Source organism: Siniperca chuatsi, linkage group LG1, assembly GCF_020085105.1.
Source record: "Siniperca chuatsi isolate FFG_IHB_CAS linkage group LG1, ASM2008510v1, whole genome shotgun sequence".
NCBI lineage: Eukaryota > Metazoa > Chordata > Actinopteri > Centrarchiformes > Sinipercidae > Siniperca > Siniperca chuatsi.
In genome coordinates this window covers 28,009,004-28,026,175 of record NC_058042.1, presented here as the reverse complement: position 1 = coordinate 28,026,175, position 17,172 = coordinate 28,009,004, and the positions used below count along the sequence as shown (strand labels likewise).

Here is a 17,172-nt window from a genome sequence, read left to right as displayed (position 1 = left end):
CAAATCAGGGCTTTATAACCGTGAACAGAGGTTTGTTTCATGGACAGTGGTGGGACGTGGAGGGGCAGAATAGTCATGTTGATGAGATGAGGTCACTGACTTGAGCCTTTATACGAGGCCATGATCTGGGGAGATTAAAGTCTCGTTGATGGAGGCTTTCCATCAATCCTTGGCATTCATTTGCGTGGCTCTATCCCACTTCTTTGCACTCTGTGGTGTTGCTAATCGTGGTTGTTTTATCTCCATACAGGTTACTCAGAGGGCAGAGCCCCAACAGGAGATCAGGGCAGAGCATGGAGAAATCCAGGGCTCCTGGGGCACCTGGGGGCCGTGGTCAACCTGCTCCCGTACCTGTGGAAGAGGGGTACAAGAGCAGAGCAGGCCCTGCCTGCCTGCTTATACTCCATCCCAATACCACTCCAGAAGAGCTGGCGTTCTCCCCCAGCAACCAGGCCGTGTCATTTCAGCCCTGCGGCCAACAGCTCCCCTGCCCCGCGACACAGGCAGGTCCTCCAACAGCAGCAGTCGTGGAGAGCCGAGGCAGGAGAAGGAGACTCGGTCTGGTGGACGCAGGTACCGTATCATCCTGCGCAGGGATTGGTTTGGAGCTACAAAACTGAGGTGTTGAAATCCCTGTACTTAAACTGGAAATTTCTATTATTATTTTATTTTCTATCTATTATTTATTTTAATTTAGAGGAAGTGTTTAGATACAGATGGGTGACCAAAGGAAATAATATAAAAGAAATGAAGAAACATGCAGATGCTTTCATACAGGGCACGAGGGGTCAATACATGGTTTGAGTATGATAATGATAAAGTTATTCTGATATTCTATGACCTTCACCGTCACCAAATCCCAAACCAGTTGAACACTCATGGGAGATTTTGGGGCGCCGTTTTAGATAGCGCACTTTAACTTGTCACCCATCTGTAGCGTCCGACACAAGGTGCACTGCAAATAGTGCAAAAGAGTTAATAATTATTATCTATAATATAATTTATTTTAATTCATAATTATTGATTTAACCTGAGTGTTACATTTTAAGCACTAAATAAATACTGTGAAAAAACGTCTGTTGGAAGTAATTTGACTATCATGATGGTCAATGAAGAACTTTTTCAGTATTGCAGCTCTTGTCTTTGTCGAGATCTGCAAGTCCTTAAAGAGCCTGTACGGCTGTGCTGCATGCTGAGCAGCCTGGTCTAAAAGTGACTCTTTTGAGCCATCACTGTGGGCCATCTGACTGCCCTTCAGTGGAAAGCTAGTCTTTTATGGATGGAGTGAAAGGCTCGGCTTGTGCTTGGCAGCTTTGTGACCTCCTTCCTGTTGTGCTTTCCTTTAAACAAATAGCACTGACAGCTGAGTAATGGGGTTATTTGAGTTGGAATCTAAGGAGCCAAGTAACGAGAAAAGCTCCCAGAATTCTGCTACTGGGATCTGGACTCGTAGTTCGCCCATGATAGTTTCCCCAGTAAAATGAGAAATTTGGTTAAAACATCTTAATAAAAGAAGATATTGATCCAGATATATTGGATGGCCTCTGTTGTACAATCTCTGGTTGGTTTAAGGAGGGTTAGTAGATGATATGTTCTGTAGTTAAAAAGACGATAGGTAACTGGATTCACTTCTGTGCTAGTTAGCAGGGGCATGTAGGTATAGAGATGGATGTGATAACTAGTACAGTCATTAGTTTACATGTTGTCTCATGTTTGTGTCTTCAGGAGGGTCACTCACATCATCCCGGGGAGGTACAGCTACGGGAGAGCTCCTTACGTTGCTCCATTGCAGACGGATACAGGCCAGGGCTCTGGGAAGGCTCGCAGACAGAGACACTCTGCTGCGGCTGATACCCATCACCAAACCACTAGAGGCCATGGTGGCCACAGGTCAAACAGCATGGACCTCTCCAACATCGTCCATCACTACAGCAGACCCTACATGCAGCCCAGGGCACAGCAGCCCAAAAATAGCCAAGTCTGGGCCCCCCTCTACCAGCCTGGTTCGGCTAACCAGGCTCAGGTCCAGCAGGAGCTACAATCAGGCAGCCAGACATCTGGACCCCAGCAGCACCAAGAGAGACCCTACAACCCCCTGCCTACTTCCTTCTGCATAGGGGAGCATGCTCGCTACAGCATCTGCAACAATAATGTATGCGAATCTGCACCTTCTTCTTCTTAGCATGTTGGCTAGTCATGGGCATTTAATGGATAAATAACATTACTGATTTTGCTTATTCTGATTTGTTATTGATTCATTTGCATTTGCAAATGATAAATCATTGGGTGGAAAAATATAGTAAGTGTATATTAGTGGTCGACCGATATGAGTTTTTCAATGGCCGATGGCCGATATAGAATGCCGATATCAGAACAAAGAAAATGTGTAATTCCATGCACATTACAATCTAATATACACACTTATCTTAACCAGTAACATGTTGTTTTTAGATGGAATTTTTATTAATTGTTATTCCTCTGTTGCACAGAGCTCCATTGTTGTCCAAAAACTATACAAAACACATCAATGAACCACACCGTTGCACAAGGTGACATGTCCCTTCATTATAAAACTCAACTGGAACTGGCAAATAGCCCACTTAAGATTTTCTGCATTATTTTGGAGTGACGCATTTGTCAGAGTTTAAAGCTATTTAATACTTACACTTGGCGGTGGAGCTATTTGCTTAGGAAACCTTAACCGTTAAACCCCGGCTGTAATGCACAAGTATGTGGATGGGCTTTGCTTTTCTGATCCGAGGTTATGGAATCCATCCTGTGCTTTAAAATAAATTCAAACAGTTTCTGGATCTGTATATTGTCTCTGGTGTGAGGTGACACAGATATTCAAGCAAAGTAAAGCAGACCAGGGGCTTGTTTAGACAAAGGAGATATGGAGAGATGTCAGGGAGGGGAGTGGCGAGCTTTCATAAATACTGGAATCTAACTACTTTTGGCAAGAAATGCTGACCTACAAGCACAGGGTTAAAACAAAGAAGGTCCACTGCAGCAGTCAATCAATGGCTACGGCGCGTGACAATGAGAAATGTTTACTTGTTGGATTCTGTCTTTGTGGAAAATAAATGTATGTTTATGTGTGTGTGTCTGGTCCATCCTCAGGCTTGTCCTCCATCCAGCAGACACATCAGGGCTGTTCAGTGTTCATCATACAACAACCAACCTTTCATGGGCAGACTATATGAGTGGGAACCTTTCAATGAGGGTAGGTTGTATGTGTGTGTGTGCGCTGTAATAACAAAATAAACATTAATATTAAAAACTTTAAATTATGGTAAATATTGGCACAATAATGCTAAACATGCGTACATAAAAAAAAAGAACAAGGCTAATTTACAGCTATGCTAGTGGCTCTGTGAGGCTGTACTTATGTAACATTACAGCGGTGCTTTGAGCTAGCTTTAAATGCTAACATCAGCATGCTAGCTGTGAAAACCAATCTGTCTGTCTAATTAGCATGCTCACATTTGAAATAGTAACATGCTAATGCTTAGCAGGTAATATTTACCAGGTTCACCATGTCATTTTAGGGTGTTAGCATGCTAACATTTGCTAATTGAAATAAACATAGTAGCCTACAACTGAGGCTGATGGGAATATCAGTAGTTTTGCTGATATTTGGTCAAACTTAAGTAGGTTACTGGACAAATTCAAATATTAATCTGATGATGCTTATGGTCACCAAAATTATTACAATTCATCCTGAGGGGGACATGAATGCGTCTACCAGATGTCATGGTAATCCAATAGACATTTCACTCAACCACAAATGTCAACCTCATGGTGAAAATGAAGTCCCGGGATCTCACAAGTCAGTGGGCTTCACCCTCTGAGCACCATGAATGTACAAAATCTCATGGCATGGACTGAAGTGGTGGACTGACTGACCGACCAACATTGCCATGCCTCTAGCATGGCTAAAAAAAACTCAAACATGAGTTTAAAAGAGGGTCAAAAGAAAGAGAAAACAAAATAACAGAGTTAGAGCAAACAAGTAAGACCTGCCTATAAAAATGTGTTTAAGATGTGACAGAAAATGATGGGTCATGCTCAGATGTCTGAGATAATCAGGATCCTAACCTAACCTAAAAAAGTACTCTACACAATCTTAAGGTCACACATATTTCACAATTAATCACATCACTGTCATTTACATCTTCAGCTGCCTGACCTATGACCTATATGAACTGAGGTGTGTTGTGATGATGTTAAGCACTACAGTATGTCACCTGTCTGTAAGCTCACTGATAGATTCAAAGAAACTCTCTGACCTTACTCACCTGAAGTATCCAGGCAACAGTCAAAACACCTCCTGAAATGTAATTTCTCTGAGAACACTAATGGAAATAACAGACTCCAAATTAACATCCTGTCAAACCGATGTGTATTCTGAGATCTCGTCTTTGTGCTGCAGCCTTGACTGACGGGTAATGCAGATGTAAAGATTAAATAACCTCAGGTAAACGTATGAGGTTGAGTCTGGATTATTTGACACCCATCTTGAACAGTGCTTAAACATACTCTTGTAGATCTGTTTAAGAAATACCTTGCTTTTGGGCTTATAGTATATCTAATTGATAAAGCACCTGAACAAAATGTAAAGAACAGGGATCATGATCCTTTGTGGTCGCTCACTGCTGTTTTGTTTTTTTTGTCATCAAATGCAACACTGAATCATTTTCATATAACCTTTCTACATTATGAATTAGTACTTTTTTAGTAATAACTTATTAGATACTTTCTGAATTTATAAACTCCATTTATCTGCTTCTTTCAGCTACTTAAATACACTACTTCTAAACTATTGCTATGTTGTCATTTTAATGCAGTGGTTGAGGCAAAAAAACACAAAATGTTATTTTTCGTCTAGTCAAATATTGTTGTTGTAGGGCTTTGACTGACAGAAATTTAAACTTATAACTCAAATCTGACAGAATACAGCCCCAGGGTGAAATAGTGGCCCTGGCATTGTTTGGGTTTGTAACATGGTGACATAATGTTGCCCCACTCAACTCTAAACTTTTGAGAAAGTAAGTATTTGAAGACTTGTGCTTGAATATTCTTATGCTACAAAAAGGTCTTAATGTATATTTACAGTTCTCATCCTTTTGAATGTGCATTCGCTGTGCTCTACAAATCCATCTGTTCTTTATATTTCATAGTTACTAAGTATTGAATTTAATGTTAACACGTACTACATTGTATCTATTGAGACACATGATGAATGTATGAAAGTAAGCTATTAAGCTAGTAAGCTGTACTATGTGCTGTCCATCAAATGTCTTTCATTGGACTGTATGCACTTCTGTGGCTATTCTACTGAGTTTCATCACTATGCACTGTGATACTAATATTTTATCTAAATTTCTGGATATTTGTCACAATCTCCTAAATCTCCTTTCAGTTCCCGGGGATCAGCATTGTGAACTGAACTGCCGGGCCATAGGGTTCAGGTTCTACGTGCGGCAGTCAGACAGAGTGATCGATGGGACGCCATGTGGGCAGAATGAAACTTCTCTCTGTGTGGCGGGAAAGTGTGCGGTAGGCCACAGTATAAAACTTTTTTTACTCATTTTATTTTGTTTGTTTTCTTTATCACCGGCATCATCCTTCCATGTTCATGCGACTTTGTATTTACAGTGAGAGCTTTTTACTCTTGGCTGCTACACAGCTTCATTGTGGCTGTTCGCTGCCAAGGCTTTATCAATCTACAAGCTTTATTCATTTGTGAATTTGACCCAACAACCTTTTAGTCACAAGCCAGCTTCTTTGCTTCCTTTATCCTACGACTGTCCCCATTTCTTCCAGATCCTTAGTGTTGGTGAAGATGTATACCTGAAAATAACACAGGCACGTGTTTTGCAGAAAATGCTAGCATGAGCTTCCTTAAGCTTTGTTTTTATAAGTTGCCATTGTTATTGGATCCCTGTGTGTCCTTCAAGTTTTAATACAAATTACAATTAATAAGAGGACACGAAGGATGTATGTTGGATTGAGACTTATTTGTCGAAATCAATAGTGGATCACCTATTTCACCCAAATTTGCTCAATGAATGAGCAGGTGGTACAACACGACACTTTATTTGGATATTCCATGCTGCAGTCTTGGAATATGGTTCATGTTTGACAATGAGTCATTTTTCTATTTGCTATATCTCTACCGACTAAGTAAACCACGACCATACCATAATAATAACCCAGGTTTAATCCTAACCCAGACATTGTGAGATCACCATAAACTCACATTTAAGTGACACATCATAACCACTTGATTATAAAAGGTGAATAAGAACTGGACATTAATCTCCTATATGACCAAAATGTAATACACTTCAGGCAGCAGTTCTGATGTAATGATGGCTGTGACCAGCAGAGGGCAGCACAGCATCAGAGTCAGAGCTCTTCTTATGCGATGTGGAGGAGTGAAGTGGAGGTCAGGAGGAAGTTTTTACCCCCTTGGGCCAAAGCAGGAGATCTGGGATCTCAATGTAGGAGATATTTGTACTTGTGACCCCGTATTTAATACACACTGTGAAAACACACCTGTGAGCACAGAGTTGGAGAGACAGAAGTCGCTGCACAAGGCAGGCTATGTATTCAGTGTGCTGGATTCACTTTAACATTCTTTTGATCAGGGTTTAACTCGAAGAAATATGTTGGGGAAAGAGTTCCTTCCCAGTTGGTCATGCTGACCTCGCTCTGTATTTCCCATGCGCTGTAATCCAGCGACAATCTTTGCAACATTAAGATTTAATCAAGCTAGAAAGCCCTCTGATCTCTCATTTGTGCCTTGATCACATTTCCACTGTTGACACACACGACATGGTGATCCCTCACATGGGTATGGAATTATTATTATTAATAATGGAAACTAAATTGTGATTTATGAGTCTAAATAAAGCAATTATACAAAACGTATTGATCTGCAGGTATTAATCATTTATTTTCCTGCCTCAGACTTTGCTGGCTGAGTATTTGAGGATTCAAACTCATCAGCAGTTTTTCAGGGAGAAGAGATTTTTTTTTTCTCATCGCTCTCCCCACTGAGATTTTCTCAGCTGGTCCAGCCATTTGAAAAGGACACCCCTCACCACCCCCCACCCCCCCACCCCAGCTACGAGCCCAAGAGATAATGTAAAAACATCTGGATAATTTAATTTAAATCTCATCATTGAAGTTAAACATTGTTGTGGGAATTGTAGTTAGCGCTACAGGTTCTGCCCTAAGCAGATACATACCATGACATATGGAATATACATAATGCCAGAGATGTCATTGCAAGCATATTGATAAAAAAGACCTTAACATGGGGAGGTTGGGCTGGTAGAGGGAGCAAGCAGCACAGCTCTTCATCAGCAGCATGGAGCAGGAAGGAACCACAGGGAGGAATGAGGAGTTGGCAGCACCGAACAGACTGTTTGTTTGAAGTGCCAGTCATGATTGGTGCCTGTTTGAATCAGCTGATGGTCAGCTGGTTTGGTGCACTCTGCATGACCTAACATGATACTTCATAACTTGTCAAAATACTATAATAAGTGATGGATCAAGCTTGTCAGTAGCTAACCTTTAGGCTGTAGTTCCTGTGGCTGCTGCAGAAGGCAGGGTCCATGTGGAGTAAGTGCACTGTTTTGATGTGGCCCTGCGGCTTTCAGCTCTGCCCAGGAGCCAACCAGCTGCTCAGCTCGGTGGATGAGGATTGAGTACTGCAGCAAAGCACAGTCCACTATATGTGTTAAACTGTTTGATGGTCTCTAGTATTGGAATTGCAGGAATATCATAGCACCAGTATTTTGAAAGGTGTGTTTAATGCATAGTGAGTGAGTAAAATTTGCTGAACTCTTCTAAGGAAAGTCAAGCTGGATGAGTGAATTTTACAAGCATATACCAGATTGTATTTTACAACATGTTTAACACATTCATTACATAAGAATGCGGTTTGCAGTTGTTTCTCTATGGTAAGCCCTGCGGGAGTGGAAACCAGACTGTTTAATCCTTTTCTGACCTGACGAACAACAATGACAGACCAAGATGGATATCATATTTTGGTACATATGGGAAAGCTGTCATGGAAAATTTTGTTTGATCCCTATTTGTGTGGTTGCTATAGCAATACCCTGTACAGCTCTGGTTTTTAAAAGTCCAGTTTTCACTGATCTCTTTGTCACATTTCCTCCAAAAACTGTATGTGGTCTTTTGCATCAAATTATTTTTGTTGGCTATTTTCCAGACCAGTCACAGTAACAAGGTTAAAACTAAAGAGATATAAAACTAAAGTGCAATAAACTAAACACTTGTCTATTTAAGTCCTAACTAACCAAACTAAAACACTGCTACATATAGATCAGCAGGTTTTAGTAGTATCTCAAACACAGCTACTGTACAAACTGGTGCACTGTCCCCAAGGCACTCAGAAGTGATATGCTCCGACCTACCAGGTACTCTAATACTTCTGATTCAGATCAGCGCCAAACCATACAATAATTGCTTTCTAATTATTCAAACAGAGGGGATCCAGCAGGTCGGAGCCTGTCCTTGCATAGCACAGAGATACTGAAGTACATATTTCTGGAAGCCCAAAAACACATCGATGACATTGTCAAGAAACCAGCCAGTTGTCCAACTGTGTGCGTTTTTGTGGGAGAAAAATATTAAGGTCAAAGTTTGCTATTTGTATAAATAGGGAGAATACTTGTGTATCCTTTTATTCAAATGAAACATTCAAAGCATTCATCATTTAAACAGCTACTGTAGCCCACTCATTGAAAGCACACACACTAAACATATTATGGAACTTTCCAGAGCCTAGTTGATAACAGATGCAATTGGTTGCACAATACTACCCTTAGTATAGACTGAATCTGTTATACCTAATACGATATTGAATGAATCTTTTTTTTTTTTTTTCCTACACCTTTTTCTTTATACAGACACATACACTGTGTGCACACTCACACATCACATGTGTTTTTTGAAATTGTATTTTTTCTACTTTATTAGTGACTTTTGGAAAATGACTGAATGAATTAGAGAGAAAAGGAACAATGTCATGAGCTGAGGTTGAACCTACATTTTACTCACACAATATGTTAGCACACAGGCCAGTTTGTGTGGTCCCTGATACTTCTCCCTGACACCTTTTTCATGCTGCATGAATAACAACCTGTTCATTTGACCTTAGACCCCTGGTGCCACTGCAGGTCTCATCTCATATTTCTCAGTCTCCCTCAAATTGGCCTATTAGAGTGTCTTTAAGGTTTAAAAACCAAAACTAATTAAGCAAGTCAAGGTTGGTACCATATAGTTTTGGACTTGGACTCAGCTTTTGTCTGATGGTGTGAATTCATCCTCATCTCACTGCCTGGATTGTTGCCCAGCGGAAATTGTCTGTTGTATTGGCACCTGCTTGTCCTGAACTGTCTGTGGGATGGAGTGAGGGTTTGGTGATGTGGTCGCCAGCACTTTGACCAGCTCATAACAAAGGTTTCAGTGCTCTTGCCCAACAAAAGGTCTGGAAAGTATAGTAAAAGAACATGGCAGATTTCAAGGTATTGTTTTTTCCATGTTGGTGTACGGTGTGCCCACACAGTTTAAAATGGCCTGCCAATGTTTTTCATTCCATTTTAGTGCCTGTGCTGACTCCCAGTCTACATCCTGAATTTAAGAGAGTGTAGGCAAGCCGAACAGTTGCTCACTGTTCAGGACACTCAGCTCTCTTTATGTGCGCTGCTGGGGCTTTGCTTTCCTTCATGTTTTGTTCTGCCTCCAAGAAGCTGCTTCAAAACTGCTGAGTAGCACTGCACTCTGGATTGGATGGCTCAGCACACAACTGAAATAAATCGGTTTGGACAGACAGTCAGTGCATTGCCTTTACCTGTTTGTCCACATAAAATGGAAAACAAACCATTTTTTGTCACTTTAGTTTTCAAGAGAGATTTATCATTGGTGTTGAGACTCTGAAGGGATGATCTGAGATTCATTACAATATCTTCAAAGCCTTCAGCTCCTTTATGCTAGAAGTTAGATACTTGCTCTCCGCATGTAGTCTCTGTACATTATTTTAATGATCACTAAGGAACTAACGAGACTGAGAGTTTACAGCCACGCTAGCGGCTCTGCGAGACTGTAGGCACAGCGGTGCTTTAAGCTAAATGCTAACATTATCACAATGACAATGTTACCATGCTGATGTTAAGCAGGTATAATGTTTACCATGTTCATCATCTTAGTTTAACATGTTAGCATGCTAACATTTACTAATTAGTTAAGTGCAGCTAAGAATGAAAGATGAATGTCATTAGTTTTGCAGGTTTTTGGTCATAAACCAAAGTATTGGGCAAAGCATTAGATGATGTTACTAAATGAAAAGTCAGCAGACCACAAAAGTTGATCCTAAGGATCACCAAAGTGATTACAATTCATCCTCTGAGGAACACAAATGTCTGTATAAGATTTCATAGCAATCCATCCAACAGTTGTTGAGAGATTTCTGTGGTGGACTGATCGAGTGGACGACATTGTCATCCCTAGAGCCATACTGCTTGCATGGCTAAAAAGCTGACCAATGGAGTGTCAGACACTTTCATTTAATTATCAGACCATCCTAGCATCTTTTTTTTTGTTTTGTCCAGTGTGGCAAATCCCACTCATCTGACACTTACATAGGATAAAACTAATCTCAAAAGTAGATTTATATGTTGTAAATACTATTTGATTCAATTCTGGTTCAAACAACCACAGTACTATAATGACATGATTAAGTTTATCATATCACTAATTTGCAATTAGTTTATATGTAACACATGATATAATGCAGTTAAAAATAACTGGAAATAAGGAAAGCACTGTCATTTTAGTGAAATTAGAAAATAGGACTATGAATGGCCATGATTTTTGAGTTATGTTGCGTATATTTGATATCCTTTGATCAGTTTCCGTAGGATCACCATTTGTCTTTTTAAAAGTGGAACTACTTCTGATGAATGTGTATACGAACACGTTGAAAAAGCCAGCTCTGAGGCACCAAAACCCCTTTGAATGTGGCTACTCATTTCAGATGAACAGTGAAAGAAAGATCCCTTTATGGTGAGAATTCCATTGAGCTGCGACTTCGCTCTCTTTTATACCAAGGAAGGGCATTTGAGAAGGGTGTGTGTGTGTGTGTGTATTTTTTTAAGGGTGACCACACACTTCTCTGCTGGCGGTGGTGGGCCCAGCTGAGGGTAAAAATCTATCTAGCAATCACTAGTCTAATCCCAGTTGCACTACTCCCTGCCACTGTCCACAGTTAGGTGACATATTGTTCTCTCTCAATAAAGATGACAGAATGAAGCTACGTCCAACCCAGAGCAGTGTCGAGGTCTCAGCCACAGTCTTCCTCTCTGACTGGCATATTTCCCAGCAGCAAGAGCGCAGCTCAGGCCCAAACTCATCAAACAACATCCCAGGCCACTCCTCACTTCTCTCCTCTGACAGCTGCATCTGTTTTATGCATTCCCCGCTGTGGTGGACAGGCAGACTTGTTAAAAGGGGGATGAGTGCTTTGATATACAGCCTGCCTGGCAAAGACTGGTGGAGATACCTCAATCCCATCTCTGTCACGACAAGCCCCAGCTGCACGCTCACAGGGTGTTCCCTCACCATTACCCACTGCAGAAGGTTATGGATTCATGTCAGCAGAGCTTGTCTTCAGTTATTGGACATATGCATTAATAGTTATTATGGGCATTTGCTTTAGAAAAATGCTGTCTTTACAATTAGTACTTGTGACTTTTCCTGTAGCTCCACCATGAGGTGATATTTGTGGTTTTGAATGAAATGTCTCCACAGCTATTAGATGTGGATTGCCCTGAGATTTGGTACGGACATTCATGTTCCCCTCAGGATGAATTTTTCATCCAGCAACATCATCTAATGCTTTGTCTAATACTTTGGCTTATACACGAATACCTGCAAAAGTAATGACATTCCCATAAGCCTCAGCTGTACTTTGTGTGACAAACTAAGATGGTGAACATGGTAAACATTATACCTGCTAAAAATCAGCATGTTAGCATTGTCATTGTGAGTATGTTAGCGTGCTGACATTAGCGTTTAGCTAAGAGCCGTGCAAGTGTAACAGTGGTTTAGCAAGTGTGCATTTTAAAGTTGAAAATTAAAGTTTCACAATGTATTTGTCTGTAATGAAAAGAAAACATAAATTAATAAAAATATAGCTCTTTATGTAATGCTCACTTAATCCCTGGAAGAGAGATACTGTTTCTGTCTCCCCTCCACACGGAGTCAAAGGTCAGGTATAACTATAGAGCTGCAACCCCGGAGCTAGTAGAGATATAGTATCCTCCTTAATGACACTTCTTAGGACGCTTGTTGCTGTCAAGAGGGCTTGAATATGAGAATTCCAGTTGGAGGACAGTTAAGATAAACGGTGTCTGAGAAGTTAAGATGTGAAGGAGATGACAGATTGATGTCTTAGCTTGGCCTAAACTTCCTGGATCTTCATCCTCCTGGATCGGCCCTGCTGTCCCCCCTACTGGCTTTCACCTGTCCAACTCCGCTAGGCTTGAGAGCTCTGGGTTTGTGGGACAGACACTTGTTCTGCACCGCCACACCTCTGCTACAGCTCATAAAGTCTGTCTTCAGGAGACAGGGGAGTGTTTAACCTTGTAAGTGGGGCCTCCTTCAAGCTGTGAAAAAGCAAGTGTCTTGATGGGATCTCCATTTGATGTGTTTCCAACACACTGGTGGTGGTTCCTCTGTTTATATCCTGTCTTTTCGTTTGGTGTGTTAATTTCCTCTGAATAATGTTGTTTGTTTTTTTTTTGCTCAGTCCTGCCTTACTTTACTTTTAGTCCTGTTTGCTAATATAAAAAAACGTGAACTAGTTTCAGTGAAAGTACATTGGTACATTGTCTGGGTTATATTTTCCTGGTACCACACAGGACTACGGGGAGAGTAAAAGACAGCCAGTGTTTAGCTCTGGGTTGAACTTCCATTTCCTGATCGTATTCTGGCAGTTCAGCACAACAACAGCTGGGCCAGTGCCTTCAAATATTGGTGTCAGCAGAAATAAAGAAAGTATTTGCACAATCAGATCCATACACCTTTCCTATTTAACCTTGTTTACGCCCTAACGGAGAAAAAAAATGGGAACATTGCAAAGTTGGCTGTGGTGTGGAAATTATTATTATTATTATTTATAATATATATTCAATATTTGTAATTATTAGCATTTTGTTGTGCTATATACACTGAACTCCTATTCTGTGATGCTTTTCCATTGTCACAGTCTTTAGCCCTGCCTTGCCATGATCATTGTGCATCTCCCTCACAGCACGCTGACTCATGATATCATGACCGAGCCATGGTCAACCGAGCTGTGTCGTCACAGTGAACTGATGTGTTCAGCATGTGTGGTTCTGTGTGGAGACTAAGCAGGTGGACAGATTGTAAATAGATGAAGAGATGGCTGATAAGATGGATGGATGCTGGTGATTTGGGGATAGTTGATATATAGTGAGTGTTTCGAGGGCAGAGAGCAGTGAGTCCCAGTGTCCGGTCTCAGAGACAGATTTATGAGGGTATACTATACGGATACAAGGTTCTATTTTTAGCACTCGGCGGTCACACAGGTCTCCATCAGACAGACGGCTGTTGACAGTGATTGGCTGCTATCTGGGTGGCTGTCAATTGAAGAGACAGTTGAGCACATTTTATGCCTCATCGGTTTGTTTGGAATGTCGGAGATCTGGAGCTCTCAACGTATGGTCAGCGCTCACTGGGCATTTAGGGTCATTTGAGAATAAGATAAGAAACGTAGGTGCGAGTGTGTGTGTGAGTGGATGTCGCACTTAATGTGTGTTTAGGTGTTTGAGAATATTATGTGAGACTATATCTGTTTGTGTACACAACCTTAATTATAAATGCCTATTTATAAATGGATGTTTTATATGTGTTCTTGTAAATGTGTAAATCTGTTATTAAGAGAGTGCGTCTGTGCTGTAGGTTCCCTGCTGCTCAGGGTCAAACCCCATTGTTAATTAGACTCTTATCTGATGGCGTCTAACAGCTTTATTGACACAAGGCCTCCAGCAGGTGTATAAAGACATTAAACACAGAAGTAAATGAGTTAAAGCTGAACGTATCTGGTCTATTTGTTCATTGTCTGGTCAGTCAGTCACAGTTCTGGGTTTCACAAAAGTTTCTTGTTGAGGTCAAGATTACTGAGTAAGGAACGGGCCTCAGAGCCTCTACAGGCCATAGTTTGTGTCTGTGATCAACTTTTACAAAATGGAAAAAGAGAAGTTGTCACTGAATTGTCAAGCCTTTTTATAGATGGATAACACCATATACTATATTTTGAATTTATGTGTGTTTGGATTGTCAAAGTTCCACCTTAACGAGCACCTATCAGCTTTAAAAGGTCCAGGGGTTACAAGTCTACCCGTATCTATACACTGTGAGCAACATTATCAACAAATCAAGTCCAAGATGTATAGATGGTCAACAATTCATAATACTACCTGGCAAGTGCAAAATTGACAAGTGGTTCATCTCAGCTGTTCATAGATGTCTAGTTCTCGTGGACAGCAGTTGCATCTATCATTGTGGTTACACTTGAAAGCAGTTTATTGAAAATTTTAAAATTCTAATTAATTTTTTTTCTGTCTACTGTATCTCCTCTGTAATTGAGTCTTGCCATATATATGGTGTCTTGTACCACACAGTTATAACAAGCACATATTACATTATTAACTACATATTTCCCTTGTCACTTCTTACATCATCCACAGTTGGTCAGAATAGACCAAGGCATCAACCAAGTCACATGCATTATGAAAGTCCCACGTGAAATGTAAGCAATATAACGCTGTGACATGTTTTGGGTTAGCCGTTAACATCAGCTGAGAGAAAGGGAGAAAGACTTTGTCAATGTGGAGCCCATAGGCCCATTTGAAGATAGGAGTTAGGACAGGAGTCCACAGAGTCTAGATGCTGGTGGTGGTGAAGTAAAGCCTGAATCTCCCTGGACAACCTGGGGGTCATGGTGGTGATGGGGCGGTGGTGTGTTGCAATGATATTTTAAAGAACAGCATCCAAGGACCAATTGGCACGTGGAATGCAGGCAGAACAATCATTGACCAGCTATTATGACATCAGAATGTGGGGACTTTAACAGTGTGGGAAAGTGGAAGTGATGGGAAGAAATAGCAGAAATTCGCCTACAGAGGATTAAAGGGATGTGAGAGAAAAGATGTTTGATTGAACTTTCGCCAAAGCTCTGTTTAGTAGGACAAGACATGCATGAAGCCACAGTGTTGGAGACTAGCATGTGTGATTTATGTGCCACAGAGAGACGTTTTTTTTAAATTCCATTCAAACACCACAGGCAGAGATGGGGAACTAATCACTGATATCATCTGCTGTAGTGTTTAGTTGAAATGAAACCCCACATACAGTATCTGTGCACTTGGTACGAGACCTCTGATGTACAGTAACTATTCATCCACCGTCAGCTGCTGTTGTGCTAGAAGCAGCACAGAAAAGCAGCATCCCTCAGCCACACCTTGCCCCTCCCAGCCCAAATCCCTCTCGACCTGCTTTATTCATTAACCCGCCTATCTCCACTCTGGTCCTGCCTTTTTCAGTCAAATACATTGCTCAAAGGAAACAATCATGGGACCTACATGCCTGGCCTTGCTGACTAATATGTATCCCAGATGCTCAAAAAATCATGTGTTTTCTCTTCCTCCTTTCTGCCTTTTCTTAACTTGTACTGATATAGTTAACAGATTTAAAGTGTTGACTGTTTAGAATAGGTGGATAAAATAAATGGAGATGTTGAAATATGATTGGAAAGCAAAGCAATGGAGATTTGTTAGATTGTGAATATGGCTGCAGAAGTATGTTTGCACTGCTGTTTGCAATTCGGGGGCCCTGCATCCTCTTTTCCCATCCTTCAGTGTGAGCATGTATGAAGCATGATGTAAGGTAGATTAATGACAGAGGCATTACAGCTGCCAGGTAGAGTGTTTCCCACTGAGGCCACACCTGCTAAAAATGTTTTGGAGTCATGGTTCCACTAATGAGCTTTGGATTTAAAAGTCCTCCAAACAGCTAACGCCAAGACAGGCTGGAAATGTGACAGAGAATAAGAACAGGAGCTGAATACAGCTATTGTATGAGCGTGTGTCTGCCGGACCCTGACAGTGTACAGTAATGTTGAGCCCACCTGCTGTAGAGCACGACTCTGACGTGTGTGGGCTGGAGACTGCTGGAATCAGGCGCCTGGAGCCAAGGTTGCTTCAGGGCTGACCCATTTGTTGAAGGAAACAAAGACCCCGGGGTGTACTGGAGAGTCAGTCTGGCCCCGCCCGACCTCTGGGCGCTACGGCTCCATAATGAGATCTGTTCAGGGGAACAGGAGACGATGTCTGTAGGTTCATCATGACGGATGGGCTGCTGAATAGAGCTGTTCCCCTCCTGCATACTGAATACTGTACATGCTGCTTCATGGTGTGTGTGTGTGTGTGTGTGTGTGTGTGTGTGTGTGTGTGAGGTGATGGGGGTGGAGGACGAGGGATTTAACTATGAAAACAAAGCTATTTGAGAAAGCCATTCACAATTTCACTGTTTTGTTTTGAGAAGGACACATGCTACTGGGAGGATGAACTAGGCCAGACAGATATATTTGTGTGTGTGTGTGTGTGTCAGCTGACACTGTTCCAACATAAACCAAGCCAGGTGTGGAGATATTTGTTTCTTGCTACTCTTTCTTGCACCCAATGCCTCTGCTTGCTCTGTGAAACGGCTTTACAGAATATTAGGTGGCAGGGTGTGATTTATTAAGTAAAGTGCCAACAAGCATATCATTTCCAAGCAAATATTTGGCAATCTGTTCAGCTGACTCATTACACGTGAGTGCACATATAGATTATAGCTTTATAATAGCTGTTAATTTTAATGGGGATAGATTACTGTGAGCTGGTGTTTAAAACATTACACATTTGCATCCTCCTAAAGGACTGTAGTGGTATAATTTTGTCATCTTCCCAGTTACTGAGTTTGCACCTGTCTTTTTTTCTTTTTTTTTTTTTTTACAAATTTTGTCTGCACAGCTAAGTACGGTATATGTTTATTGCTGTAATTGTCATTTAC

The 17,172-nt window shown here is 41.2% G+C and overlaps 1 protein-coding gene across 2 annotated transcripts in view; it reads left to right on the top strand.

The window, feature by feature from the left end:
• The window catches only part of LOC122865443 (thrombospondin type-1 domain-containing protein 4-like), a 42,079-nt gene that overhangs the window by 2,371 nt on the left and 22,536 nt on the right, over nucleotides 1–17,172 (top strand). For both annotated transcript variants that reach the window (XM_044173997.1, XM_044173910.1), the window contains 4 exons: nucleotides 251–573; nucleotides 1,726–2,152; nucleotides 3,121–3,223; nucleotides 5,423–5,559. In XM_044173997.1, coding sequence (XP_044029932.1) covers nucleotides 251–573; nucleotides 1,726–2,152; nucleotides 3,121–3,223; nucleotides 5,423–5,559 — 990 coding nt within the window. The remainder of the gene's footprint in view (nucleotides 1–250; nucleotides 574–1,725; nucleotides 2,153–3,120; nucleotides 3,224–5,422; nucleotides 5,560–17,172) is intronic.